This window comes from Amblyomma americanum, chromosome 7 (assembly GCF_052857255.1).
Source record: "Amblyomma americanum isolate KBUSLIRL-KWMA chromosome 7, ASM5285725v1, whole genome shotgun sequence".
NCBI lineage: Eukaryota > Metazoa > Arthropoda > Arachnida > Ixodida > Ixodidae > Amblyomma > Amblyomma americanum.
In genome coordinates this window covers 129,801,525-129,816,052 of record NC_135503.1, presented here as the reverse complement: position 1 = coordinate 129,816,052, position 14,528 = coordinate 129,801,525, and the positions used below count along the sequence as shown (strand labels likewise).

Here is a 14,528-nt window from a genome sequence, read left to right as displayed (position 1 = left end):
GGTATGTAATTGTTCATGATGTTTCTAGAGCCACCCGGGTACAAAGATATAAATTTAGCAGTTTTCATTGAAGTCGCAATTAGACCCCTGGAAATGATACCGTTAAGTATAACTAGCAGTATACCTTTAATCGATTCACAAGTTCTGCACAATTCAGGAACCGTGAAGCCTTCATGACCAGGACATTTTTTACGTTTGAGACTGAAAAAAAAACACCTTAAATCGCTTTCGGTCTTATCAGTAAGGAAAGCAGATTCCATCACACTGGGAGGCATAGGGCAGTCGGTAGGCGGGGTCCGAGATGCACCAGGGACCGGAGAAAATAGGTTGTTAAAGTCCTTGGCTATGCTCTGCCCATCATTATCAAAATGCGAGATAAAATATGTATCATTATAAACAGCAGCACTCACTCCTTTCAGATTATTTACCAGCGACCATGTTTTCTAGCTGTTAAAATATGCCTCGTTAAACTTAGACCTAAAGTGGTTGCGCTTGGCCAGCCGGATCGTGGCATTCACACGGTTTTGTTCACGTTTAAATTGCAGTCGTAGTTCAGAACAGTGTGGGGCACGTCTTGATCGAGCCCAGAGCAGATCTTTCTCTTTAATGACTTCCAATATTACGGGTAACATCTACTTATTGTCTAAATTTCGTTGCTTAACTATCTATCATCATGCGTGAAGATTCAGCTTTGTGTGAAAGAAAAACTTCGACGAAACTGTCATATAAGACACCAGGGCACACACTATCAATAAAAGAATCCCAATCATGCTTTGCTAGTTTTTTATCAAGACGCTTATAATCAAGTACTGATACCTTTTGCTGGCTGCGCATTGATGCAAGGTCGCTGGAACCATCTGTTAACGAGCAGCAAACGAAATAATGGTCTGCAAGGTCCTGCTAACTAGATAGCTCAGAAGCTGCTTATTTTAAATTTACTGCTACTAAAGAGCAAGAGCCGTCCGCAGCGGAAATACAGGAGCAACTTTCACCGGGCAAAATGATCGTATCAGCGAAGGCAGGAGCACATAAAGAAAAGCAGAACTGAAGCCAGTTGAAAATATTTCCGGCTTTTGGGGAAGCTATGACGCGGCTGCTGACTAGAGTGGCCGAACTGTAGTTCCCCAGCATTTGGTAAAAAATAAAACTGCAGAGATAAGCTGGCTGTATAAAAGGGTGAGAACGACACTGGAGGCACTGCCGCCGTTTTTGCAAGCTCGAAGTCATAAGGCACGAACGTGAGATCGGCAATGAAGACGTTGGCGGTTCTCCCTGCCCTTCTGCTACTGTTTGACATGGGTGAGCTCTATGATACCCTGCAGTCTTCTTAGTCTCCCACAAAAACTGCGAATAATTCTGGACAGAGGACAGAATTGGTGGAGGCAATATTTATGAGCGACATGTAAGGGTGAGATGAAAAAGAAATATTTCGCAATGTGTGAAGTGGCCCAGCGTTCGCAAGTTACAAAATGAGGCTGCTGTTCACTCGACGAAAAAGCAGCACTCTTAGCCTTGTTAATAATTTCATTGCTTAGGTATCTTCGCGGAGATATTTCCATTTTGCAACTTGCCGCCGGAGAAATCTGTTCTTCCTCACTGTGATTTCCAGCACTGAATGCAGCACGTAGCTTACTTTTCTTATAACACGAGCCCGTTACGCTACGCAGGATGTGTTAAAATTTTTTCGGAACTCTCGCGCTTAACGACTGGCGCTCAGGCGCAGCACACCGAAACTAAATCGGCGCCTTTGGTAGAAAGGGTTATCGTACCGTATTTTGGGATTTTATTTTCTTCTTGTGGATTCAGGAAAGGGAGCACAATGCAGGTGGTGTGATTATCGTGTTTGGTGGGATAAGGTCCTCGCCGCCGGAGCAGGAGTGCTAAAATCGAAAATTGACGCAAGAGTTCTTTTGCCTGAAGTGGACATGATCCGGCTGCCATAGCAGCTGATGGTGAAAAAGCTTGGGGTCGCTCTCAAGCGCCCACAGCTTAACAACTCCGTGCTCTGTTCAGAAAGACTGCTGTTGTGTGCATATAGGGTGGCTTAATATCTTAGTTGCCTTTCACTGATTGAGCAGTATCATGGATGTGATTGGTACTTCACCTCGTGTCTTTTGAGTTTGGTACTGTAATACAGTTCTCAGATCGCAAAATTTAGCTGTTAGCCCTAATATGTAAGGCATCACACGTTGCTTTATCCAAGAAGTTTAAGATACGTAGAAACAATAATCATGTAACTAGACTGAAGCCAAAAACGATGTGGTTTGGTCTAACATAGTTGCCGTAAGCAAGCCAGCCATCAATAGTTGTAGATTCGTAATGAATGTTCAACACGCTAACACGCGCTAGAAAAGTACTTTTATGCAGCCACAAAACACCAGCGAAACCACTATTACACGGGGGTTATAAGGTATGCGCAGACTGCTTGCTCACTCCATTTGGGCTCTGAAACTTCAACGCCAGAAAAGAAATAAAATACTTGAAAGGAGAGAAGGAAGAAATAAAAAAACAATTAGGGGACGTATACTGTTTCGCAGGTCTGTGTGTGCGTTTGAAAAACCAAGCTCAAGCCCAAAGATTGCGCTGTAGAAGGGGCACTCTCCACAGGTTCTGCTCCCAGTGAATGTCACATATGATAGGGAGCCTTAAATAAAAGTATGGATGAAAAAGGTTTGTAGAAGACGACGACGATGGCGATAAGGATGACGTGGATTAACCGAAGAATAAAGAAGATGAAGTATTCGTTGAGGGGGAGAGAGATGATCGGTGGAGGTTGAGAAGAAGAGGATGACGACAAGGATAACGTGGAGAAATGCCAAGGTTATAAAAGCAGCACGTGAGAGAGCGAGGCACGGGCCGAAGAACAGAGAAGCGTAGCCTCAGGCGGCTCAGGAACGCCTCGGCTGGAAGAGAGCGTTGGCGGCTACTGCTCTGGTGAGCTCGTGTTCTACGGCTTCTCAGCGCGGAATTCCTGTCGTACCTGAGCCCGTTCCGGGGAGTCAACGGTGGACGCTACCACCTGCTACGGCCAGAGGTGTCTCCAGCGCTGTTTCCACGCATCCGGGTGGTGCCCCCAACTCCAACATCACCGGCATGAACCTCCACTCGGCGCTTGGACCGAGAGCTTGTACGACGCAGCCAACGATGCCGCCAGCAACGCCAACCTGAGCACGTCGAACGCCACCTCGACGCCGCCTACTGAATCCATACAACGCCGCAGCCACACCGAACCAACCGTGAGCACGAACGCCGAAAACTAACAGTAGAACGCTAGTAGTAGACGCGAGTAGCATTGTTGCCGGGTCGTGTGTTAATAGTCTGTGTTTTGTGTTATTTTGTTACTTAGTGTTTTGTGTTCTAGTGCGTGTGTCAGGTAGGGTGTATTAAATGTGCGTCTGTGTAGGTACACCTGGCGCCTAGTCCATTCTTTCGGTCCGAGTGTTCTCCGGGGAGACCTGTGACAGTGGATGTGTGACGTGTGAGTAGCGGCATGTCCGTGCGCTATCCGTTTCTACCCCCTTGAAATCCAAATAATCTACTGTGTTGGCGCTGGCTTGCTTTTTGTTCGCAACATACCGTGTAATATGTTTATCAAACTGGCGTTGCGTAGCGACAAAAAGAGTTGCACAAAAGGTTAAAAAAGCATTACGCAAAGCATACACTTCTCGTAAGCAGTCCAAATACTTTTCCGGCTATTCTCTTGTCTGTATCGCTGCCAGTCGACCCTGAGAGTAAAAATAGACCTGGAAGCACTCCCATTTAAAATAACGAAAACTGGCAGGAATGCCTTCCCGTTTGGAAACTTGAAACGCTTGTCAGCGCTTCATATGCATCGGCACATTGCGAAGCACTGATAATTCGCATAGAGTTCTACTCTTCATTGACAGCAGTTTGGAGAACAAAAAAGCTTAGGAACAAATATGTCTGCTCGGGCTCAACCAGTACGAAATACGTCAGATGTCTCGATGTTCTTTAGCTGTTTTTTTCCTAGTGTTCGTTATGTGTCCTTACTCTTGGAAGACTACATGGTACACTTCAGTTTAATGAAATTCGTAGAACCCCTCAATGTAAGTGTAAGGTGAGACAAGTTTCTCCTTTAACCTTAAGAACACTGAGGACCAACCTGTAGGGAGATATTACCGTGCTATAAGGACAATCAGGGGAAGTTAATTAAAAATGGCGCTTTACAATTAGCAAAAGGTTAAAAATTAGCTGTTTTAACTAATGCTGAACCTGGATAGAGAGCAAAAGCTTTGGTGTATCGGGCAACTAGACGCGGCTTGGCGCCTGTAACGTCAAGTGCGTTCCGTACACTTGATAGACAGCGCGCCCATTCTGCCACCCTGACAGGTGGCAGTTAAATTAATGGTTGATAGTGAGAGGTTATTACAACACTGCGGCCTATATATTCCCCCCAGAAAGACGTCACGACGCTAGTTTCCATCGCGCGACATACGCGATTGTCATGTGACTATTCTGCCGCCCCATACCGGCGAATCGAAAGGTCAAAAGTCAAGTGGTGCGACACCATAGTGGACCACAAATGGTGAGGCCCATAGGTACACTTGACCTTTGGCTTACTTGAATGTCAACCGACAACGCTCGACAAAATCGGCTTTATTTAGCGCAGAGGAGCTGTCGCTTCAAAAACGGAATGCAGGTCGGGTCATCACCGGTTTCCCTCCGGAGGACCCCTAAATGGCACTAATAGCTTTTTAAAACTTTTTTGAGTATCTGTGAGGTCAAGCCGCACCAGCATGCAGTTTCAATCGGTGAACACAAAGTACTTTCGATAAGAATGCAGAAGCCTTAGAGGTCCTGTTCCTGGAAAAAACCCGGCATCCGTCAGTGTCAGGGATCTCCCCGGAGAACATTCGAACCGAAAGGATGGACTAGGCAACAGGCGTACCCACACAGACGCACATTTAATACACCCTACGTGACATGCACACCAGCACACAATACTAACAAACAAATTAACAAAAAACAAGAAGACTATAGATACACGCGACCAGGGAACACTGCTACCAGCGTCGACTACCAGCGTTCTACTGTTAGCAGTCGGCGTTCGTGCTCACGGTTGGCTCGGTGCGGCTGCAGCGTTGTATGGGTCCAGTAGCCGGTATCGAGGCGGCGTTCGACGTGCTGCGGCTGACGTCGCTGGAGGCGTCACTGGCTGCGTCGCACAAACTCCTGCTCGAAACGCCCGTGGATGTGATGCCGGTGTTGTTGGCGTTGGGGCACCACCCGGATGGGTGGCAACAGCATTGGAGACACCCCTGGCCGTAGCAAGTGGTTGCGTCCTCAGTTAACTCCCGGAACGGGCTCAGGAACGGCAGAAAGTCCACGAAGCGAAGGAGTAGAACTCGAAATCACCGGAGCAGTATCCGGCGTAGCTCTCTTCTAGCCGAAGCGTCCCTGACCCGCCGGAGCCTCCGCTTCTCTGTCGCCCCCTTCCCCCGTGCCTCGTTCTCCCTCGCCCTTTTATAGTCTTGGCCTTAGTCCCCGTAAGTATTGTCGTTGTCTTCTCCTTCTTCTCTTCTCCACCAATCATCTCTCCACCTCACCGAATGCTTATTCTTCATCTCTCTTTAGTCTTCGGTTAATACACGTCGTCTTCTTCACACCTCTTTCCTTCATAGTTTTAGTTTAGACTCCTTATTATATGTGTCACAAAAAGCAGCTGGCCCACCTACCACGGTTGGAAGGTGGCAACCTGTCCAAAGGTTTGTAGGAAATCTACCCGCGCTTCTAGGTTCCAGCGAAATTATATCAAATAACTTCAATTCAATGGACACCTCCCCATCGAGACACTACGCGTAAGCTGACAGGCCGAGAGATAGTCTAGTGAAGATCACAGCGAATATGGGTCTTATGAGAGCTCGAGAAGAGCTGCCAGGACCTCACAGTCCAACAGGTGGCTGCCATCAAAACATCTACCTGCCGGCTAAGTGGCGCATCGCTCAACCGCAGCACCACCACACCAGGAGTGGTATGAGGATGCCTCGCAATCTATGTATGTGATTGATGGGGCGCTGACGTCATCAACACGACGTCACCACCAGTAAACCAATTCTATGACACCGTGGAATTGAAATGTCTGAGCAGCGCCCATATTTCGGAAGCTGGCCCAAACCAAAATTACAAAGGACCCCAAATTTCCAAGGAGGCCGACCCCAGAAAATAGCTTCAGGTGCATAAGTGTGTCGCATTAGTATAAGTGATAATCCATTGGAAGATTCACAAATATTCTAAAAGATGATGACTCATGCACAGAAAATAAGAGCAATGGAGCGGGTTCCAACAGGATTTTTCACTCAAGGACATCAGACACTCATTGTAAACACAACAGCAGGCAGCCGAAATGCTATCCCACTTTGTTTTTTAAGAATGTGGTTGTGAAGGCCCCCAAATTCTTTACTATTCGAAGGCTTCCTCTTTAGCACGTTGTTGGCTCTACTAGAGAGTCACACGTTCGCAAACAACCCTATCTGGCGTTTTGAAAGCGCTGTAAAAGTTGTCGCATGTGAGAAATATTTAAAATGAATTAAAAAATGTAAGAAATAAACCTAATTGCTATACAAAGACTTTCGGAGTAATCTGTCCTCGCAACACGGCTGCCAACAACACTAAATCGCTTTATATAAGCGGGATGTCCATGTAAGGTTTCTTCAAACCTTATTGTTCAAACCACGCTGAATACCGATTACGCATCCATGAAGGCCCTGTTACATAGGAGATGTCGCACCTATGAGACTGGTAGTATATTTTTTTCAACCTTGTTTCTCATTGGCTGCAACATGCGGTTGGGATAGCAATTACAATAAGCATATTGCCAAAAGGGGAATTGTCACGGTGACCTTCAGCAACTAACTCCGCAAGTTTGGGCCGCACGAACCTGTGGTCCTTATAGGTGGAGGTGAAAAATTTGAATTGTGTTACGTAGTGTGTCAGTATATCTTAAAGGCGGAGAAATTTTGTTGATGAATAGTAATTAGTTAATGAATTGAATTGATTTTATAATGTAAAAGTGTACGCAAGACGTGCAAGCAAATTTTGTCCGCACGATCCTCTCGTCCTATATAGATAGGTGTGAAAAAATTTATGTTAGGTAGTGTGTGAGTACATTTTGAAATGAGAAAAATTTTTCCTGACGGATTGAAATCATCATTGAACTATACAATTAACTGCTGCGTGAGGAGTGGGTTTTGTGTGGTTGATTCGATGAAAAACGAAGTAGATGCATCAGAAAGCTTATGTTTATAAAACAAAATAAAATGAGGAATAAATAAAAATAATAAAATTGAGAGAATTAAAATAAAAAGAACGAGATGAACACAATTAAAAACAAAGGTGGCAATAAAATAAAAATAAACAAAAATAAGCGAATTAAAATAAAATAAAAATACAAAATCAAAGAACCCAGCATTAAAATAAATTCAAACAAAAGCATAGACATTTCAAATAAAAAAGAAAAATGAAAGCAGAAAAACAGGAAAGTGACACGCTTTCACATTTCCATTCTTAAGCAGGTTTAAGTGCAATCCTGTAACTTTTTACTTCTCAGTTCATATCAAGGGTATTGAATTAGGGACAAGTTATACTTTCTGATAATTTATATTTATGCTTTATAAATGCAGCCCAAGTTGTAATTTCGAAGCACTCAGAGCGGTGTCCTTGAGCAAAATGCAGTAACGAGAAAAAAAACAGCAGGAAAATATATCCTACAGGCGCACCTATGCATGTCGCTCTTTTTACTCTCTATAGCCCTCGAGTGACACCATCCCAGGTAGCCTCTAACACGTTACGCTTCTTCTATGCATGTTCTACGCATCGCGGACCGAAGCGAGCGGAGGCTTCGTCTGTGACAACCCAATGCCGTACGTTGGCACGTACAAGGACCAGCACCGCGACCGAACTCAGTGCACGGCTCTGGTGAAGCTCATATGCCCGGGTCTGCGCAACGACACAACACATGAGTGGGTATCCGGTGAGCCTGTCCTCCCCAGCTGCAACATACCGCAATGGACCGCCATCGCCACTTTCTTGGGACCCGGCGGCAACTATAATGCGCCGCCACGCTGGAACCAGCATGCTGCTGTCTTTGACAGCTGTGAAGACGGCGGAATCTGGGTGAGTGAGGCTAATGGGAAAAAGAAAGAAAATGAAAAAAATCGCAGTGAATGGTGATAGGAAAGAAAAAGGGGAAGGTCAGGGCAGAGTTCTTTAGAGTTAATTTATTGCAAGAAATTATCAGGGTGCTTGAGGATTCAGAGTAAAACAACTTGGTTATCCCTTTCAATCCCGAGTTGCGAACTAACAAAAAATTTATAGCATCTGCAGTATTCTACAGAGCACTCCTATATTCAAAAGCCAACATAAAAAATTGTTACCGGCTATAGAATTTGAGATGTCACTATTTCGCTAATTTGCAGCAGTTAGCATTTGGTCAGAATTATGAAGCTAGACCGAAGCGTAAGATAGAAGAAATCGAAGGCGCAGGGACCACAGACCATTTTATATCTGAAGAACGGCTTCCGAATCTTCCCCCAGTAGTCACAAAATGAGCGACGAGGATTTGCCGAAGGCTGGCGTAAAGTCCTATATTTGCGTTCTATCTTTTGTTGCCTCAACTTGCTTACATAGACGCCGCACATTTTCACAGGAAGCGCTGGCCACTGAAAACATGTGGACATTAAACTTTGTATACACGCTGCATGCAGGAGAAATTACAGGACTGCACTTGTCTACTTGTAAGGGGAAATACAAAACCTTTGCGTCTTTCCTTCTCCCTCCAATTTTAATTTGGCTTTTGTTTATTTTTGTTGTACTTCATTTCTTCGTCCATTTTTATTTTTTATTTTATTTTCATTTTTTTCTTGTGTTCTTGTATTCATATTTTTATTTTTCATTTTTGTTGCCTCTTATATTTGTTTTTATTTTTCGATTTCTGGTTTTTATTTCATCGCATATATGTTGCTTATCAACTGTTGCTTAATAAACTTTTATATTTCCTTTTATTTACCACTCAACCTGTGATTGACAGTTCGAGCGGACAACTTCTGTCCACGCCACTCATTAGCCAAGAAAGGCTTCCGTCTTAATAAGCAAACGCACACATGTAGAAACGGCATGTTCTTAACTCCTGATTGTGGACGCTGAAAGATTAGAAACAAGGCCATAGTTTCTGCCAAAAATTCTGCTGCATTTGTTGTCATTTGCCCAGTGTGCGCGTACAACACGTTGGTTCTTTTCGACATGGCTTTGAGATATCTTCGCATAAGGTATAGTTTAAACCTTGCGTGACATATTGTTCGCACTGAAAATTAGATCCAAGAAAGCCTCCAGAGAACAGCCATTTTTTGTTCTGTTATGAAAAAGAGAGCCATCGATAGACATTGCGATTAGATGAAAAACGAAATGATATCCACTTCGTACAGAAATTCATGCCTTTATTTTTGGTCCTGGGTCCCTGAAAATCAAAACAGTGTTTTTCCTAGACGGAAACTCTTTGAAACCAAATGAGTTCAATTTATTACCCTTGAATTCCTAGAAACTTCTCACATCCTACTTTTGAGTTTCGTCCTCACAGTCGCCAGCCCTGTTGACTTCAAAGGGGTAGCTTTATAGCCACGTTCTGTTGAAAATCCGGTAAAGTCGGTGGCTTGGTCGTCGTCGTTGGCATTGTGAGCACAAAAACAGGTGACCCACCTGCCCTCTAGGTCGCGTGACCTTGTGACGTCATCATAACCTGTCATAACCTGGGATTTAAATTACTCACCGGTCGCGGTTGGTGGCCCGGAAAGAGGAGCCGGCGTTTCACAAGACCGACCCGTGGCTGTGTTTGAAACTGCCACCTGACGGGGCAGGGACGCGTCACTTAACCGCAGCACCACTGTGCCGCGAGTGGTATGAGGACTCCCCGCGATCTATGAATGTATAGTAGCGAAGGAGCAATCCAGCATACATGGGCATGCAGGCAGAACCTAATCAACAGAGAAGAGCTGGTTTCGAGGGAGAGATCTCTATTGATATGGTATAATACTCTGAAGAGTTGGCTATTCGTGATGTGACGGCGAAAGAAGCAACGGTATCCGCGTCTGCGAATTGATATCTAAGATAGCGCCAGGCTGCTTTAGGCACCATTGATGATTTCACGTCATACGCATAAGGCGGAGCTTGCGTCCCCTCAAGTTTCTTTTTGTTACCCACCAAATATTTTCAGTCAAACATTACCAAACGTTAATACCCCGGCATGTCCTGCTCAGTTGTTTTATATCAAATTAGTACAATATGCACTGTTTTACTTTTATTTCAATAAAAATTGTTCTATAAAAATGTGACGGACCATTTAGCGTAGTTAGGCCAAGTGCGAATTAGGTGCATGAGCACTTGAGTTTTCACTTCGGTTTCTTTTCGAGGCTTGATTTTCAAGGTCAGGCAGTCTTAAGACAATGATCGCTGAAATGGGTGAATATAGACGTTAGTGCTTGCGCACAGAAACTGGAGAGGACACTTAAGGTTCGCCTTAATGGCATGACGTGAGAGCGTTAATGCGTTAATGCCGATTTATGTGGAAGTAATCATTCTCTACATTACATTCATAGATCGGCCTGTGTCTGTGTAGAATTCTTGGCGCAGTGGTGCGGCGATTAAGTCAGGCACCACTGCCTTGCTATGGCAGGTACGGCCACCGATGGGTGTTGGGAGGCCCATGGTGCTCCTCCCGAGCAGCCTTAACGTAACGGTGAGAGGAATCGGGTAGACAACATCGATGTAATCATAGATTGGTAGTTTTAATTGTAACGCACTAAAACGAATTGTTCTAGGTAGCTGCAGATGGGATGCTCAACAATGTAGCTGCACTGAACTAATCACTTGAGTTGCGGAATCTGTGCGGAAAAGTTTTCAAAATGAAGCTCTCCGCTATGATCTGCACTTCGCGCAGCCATAACTGAAAAACCAAAATTACAAGGGACACAAAATGCGTCACATAAGCCTGAGAGAGACTGAAAGTATGTGAAATCCTAATGTGAACACTTCTTTTTTTATTTAAATTACTTTTTCTCTTAAATATACCAGGGTAAAACAGACTGCAGCTGAAAATATTTGATGTAATCCCTGCTAAATATTCCACAGAGTGCGTAAGGCTTAGAACAGTTATGCTAATGTAAACTCGGCGTCCGATGTGTGTCCAAGAGAGCGTCGAGCAGAAAGACACCATACTTGTGGCCTCGAGAGGAATTCGAACTTGCGGCTCAACGACAGAGGAGATCCGTCTGCCGCTGCTTAAGCCCACTCGGTCATCGCCGCAACCTTTCTGGGTGTCTCAAACTGTTAGTTGGTGGTGCGGTGCTTTGAAAATCGTTGGCTTCGTCGTTGCTGCTTCCACCTGCCCTCCCATGTTTGAACGCGTGTTCGATTTGAAGTACGCTTGGTGGAACTTGATGAAACACTTGACCCAACTTGAGATCTGCATTCAACAAATTGGACAATGTCCGCAGGGATTTTCCCCAAAGTGGAGAATATGACAAGCAGCTTTTATCACCTCGTATTAAACCGTCAGTCTCTCGCGCTGTGGTACTGGTTGGCACAGCAGCGTGGAGAGGATGCCAGAAATCTATGGCGCTCGCGCTAGTTTACGTGACGGCATAGAAATACACCATGAATCTGATTAGGCTGGGATCTCAAAAGGACATTTCAAAGCTATCATTATGGTGCAATATAGATGTCACATGGAAAGTGGCAGTTTAAAAAACAACCGATGGCATACGAGTAAAAATGCATGCCTTTTTATACGTGCTCTCTGAAAACGGAGCTGTACATGGTTGTTGTGCCTGAAATAAAACAATTCAGGCCGAAAATAAATATATGTCTGTTTCTTTGACGGAAAAAAAACATTACAAATGCAGCTTGAACCTTATTCCCGAGCAAATAGGCGTATCTGCGCAAAAAGGGATAACCGATAAATCTAGCAAGCAGGAATGTTTTTAAAACTCAAACATTGTCGAACTTTACATGTGCATAGAACCAGAACTGTTGTCTTTTCAGGTTTACGACCAAAACAGCTCACATGCTGTCAAGAGAACCTTCTTCAGCGACAAGGGAAACGTCAACAGTGCTTCCAACGCTCGCAAGTACTACGTAATTGAGCTTCGGAGGCGGTAAAGTTTGAAACGGACACAGGCAGACGCACACGCACGAGGCTGCCGTCCAGTGACTGAGCTGCTTTACCTCTTCCAACATTTTATGCTTTTATATCTATCACTTACGCTTTGCCTATTGTACGGTTTCTCCTGAATAGATCTACGCACCCTCTTACGTCTTCTTTATGCTGCACACGTGATGTGCACCTCTTCTGTCGTAGACCCAGTCGGATGGCTCGTGTCTCAATGCTGGCCTCAACTATATGTCAAAATATTGTACTCCCAAAAGCAATAAACCAAGCTATAAGCCATCATAGAGCGACGCAGTTGTCAATACAGAGCTTCTCCCGTTGTCTGAAGCTAAAATCGCCTCATGATAGCGGCATATTGGTTCATAAGGGGGAAAGATAATGACGCGAAGTATACAAACAAGGTTTGAACGAAAACATCTTGGATGGAAGTCCGTCTGGTTGGGTTCTTGAGATAGCTGAGCGAAAACAGACGCCAACCGCTTTTTTTAACTTTCGCCAACGTTTCGGGACCAACTGGGTTCCTTCTTCAAGGGTGACTAAAGTGTGCCAGCAACAGCAGCGGGTTGCTGCCTTCGCTCTCCCTTTGTTACCACGTGGCGCAGTCCACTAACGTACGCGGAGGGGAGCGTTCCTAGAGTCCGGCTGCTTTGTGAGCCGGATGTGCCATGACTCCACATGTCGCCTCTTGAACAGGTTTGACCCCAGGGCCTTAGACGCTCACCTCCTTGAAGGATATCCGGTGGTCACCTCTCATTGCAGAGCAGTGAAACATGGCTTAAGCTCTGCACCACTGCGCCAGGAGTGGTTTGAGGACTGAGAGGGATCTATGAATGTGATGATGATGGATTTTTGTGGCTCAAGGGCATTTACGGCCAAAGAGCTCCATGGCACAAGGTATTTTCCATTTCTTAAGGTGTGGTCAAAGACACATTTCCCAAGCATTTCACCCTAAGTAAGCCGAGCACCAGACCAGGGGAAAGATTGTGCCCATTGTATCACGGGTGAGTACCCAGCGGCACTGAGGACCGAACCCCGCACATCCCGCATGCGAGGCGGATGCTCAACCACTCGACCACCGCTGCGGTGCGGATCTATGAGTAAGGAATGACCTAAAGTAAGGATCTAAAGTAAGCAATGACCTTCTTCATATATGGGAATTAACCGAATACGCTATCGCGTCATGCGCTTAAACCCAATTTTATTTATGAGCAACCTAGACACTATAGAATTTCTTTTAGAAGTTACCACCACTCTCACTTGCGACACTCACTACGTGCTCACAGCATGTCCACACCGAGGCACCTGTATTTCATGTCTCGCCGGTTGATCGGTCTCCTTTACTCGGCTATTGCGCAATGCGCACATTGTTGGCCGGACATTCTGCCGTCTCGCGTCTGTCTCCTGCTGTAGCTGCCTTTTAGCAGGGCATAACAAAAAGTTTGGACGACACTTAAGATCCGCCCTCAGAGGATGACGCGATGGCGTTGACGGGTCCTGTCAGCGGCTCCTCATACATTCACAGGTACGGACATTGTTTCCATAATATGTGAAAGAAAACACAACATATTTATAAGGCACCGGTTTAAGGAAACCGCAAGAACGTGGCTGCGTGGTTTCGAACACGGAGGTTCGTTTGTGAACTACTGTATCGCCGCGCGTTTAATGACGTAATGCAGGCTGCTGTGTTTAAAATTTTATAAATTCGTTGCGGAAGCGATATGTACACTGACGTGCGAGGTATTGTTGGTGCTTTCTTTATCTATTATATGCGCTCTTTGGTGGTAGTACTAACCCGAGCAGTGGGTCTAATTTCAGTCGCTTAAATGAAGCATTTCCTTGTCTTGAAGATGAGCAGCGTGCAGTCATTGAGGGATCTGTTACTTCAGATGAGCTCAAATCGGAAATTTCTGCTCCTGAGGGTCACAGGCCTCCTAGCCTGGAGGGTCTAAATAGTGAGTTCTATAAAGGGTTTGTGCCTAGCCTAGACCTTGCCCTGCTGGAAGTGTTCAGTGCAGCTTATGACATGGGCTTTTGCCTCCCACGTTCTAAACTGGTCACATCATAATAATCCCGAAAAGCACAGACGCAGATCGGTCGAAAACGTTGGAAGGATATTGTCCGATTTCCTTTTGCACTGTCGATTGTAAGATATCTGCGAAGGTTCTTTCTTCCCGATGGCAGCTTGTGGCATTAGATGTACTAGGGCCGCACCAAGCGTGCGAAATCAATGGCTGTAGTGTCAAAACCATATCCTAATCGCACGTTCTATGTTAGAGACAGTGTCCGCTAGATAAGCTAAGTAAAGTGCCTCTTATTCAGATTGATCTAGAAAAAGCTTTTGATAAGGTGC

General features: G+C 45.1%; 1 protein-coding gene across 1 annotated transcript; it reads left to right on the top strand.

Moving 5' to 3' along the window:
* The first annotated feature begins 1,187 nt into the window (after positions 1–1,187).
* LOC144097457 (domesticated amidase effector 2-like) lies at positions 1,188–12,450 on the top strand. The gene is made up of 3 exons (XM_077630179.1): positions 1,188–1,299; positions 7,847–8,133; positions 12,052–12,450. The coding sequence occupies exons 1-3, from the start codon at positions 1,251–1,253 to the stop codon at positions 12,166–12,168; spliced, it is 453 nt and encodes a 150-aa protein (XP_077486305.1). The 5' UTR covers positions 1,188–1,250; the 3' UTR covers positions 12,169–12,450.
* The last annotated feature ends 2,078 nt before the right edge of the window (positions 12,451–14,528 follow it).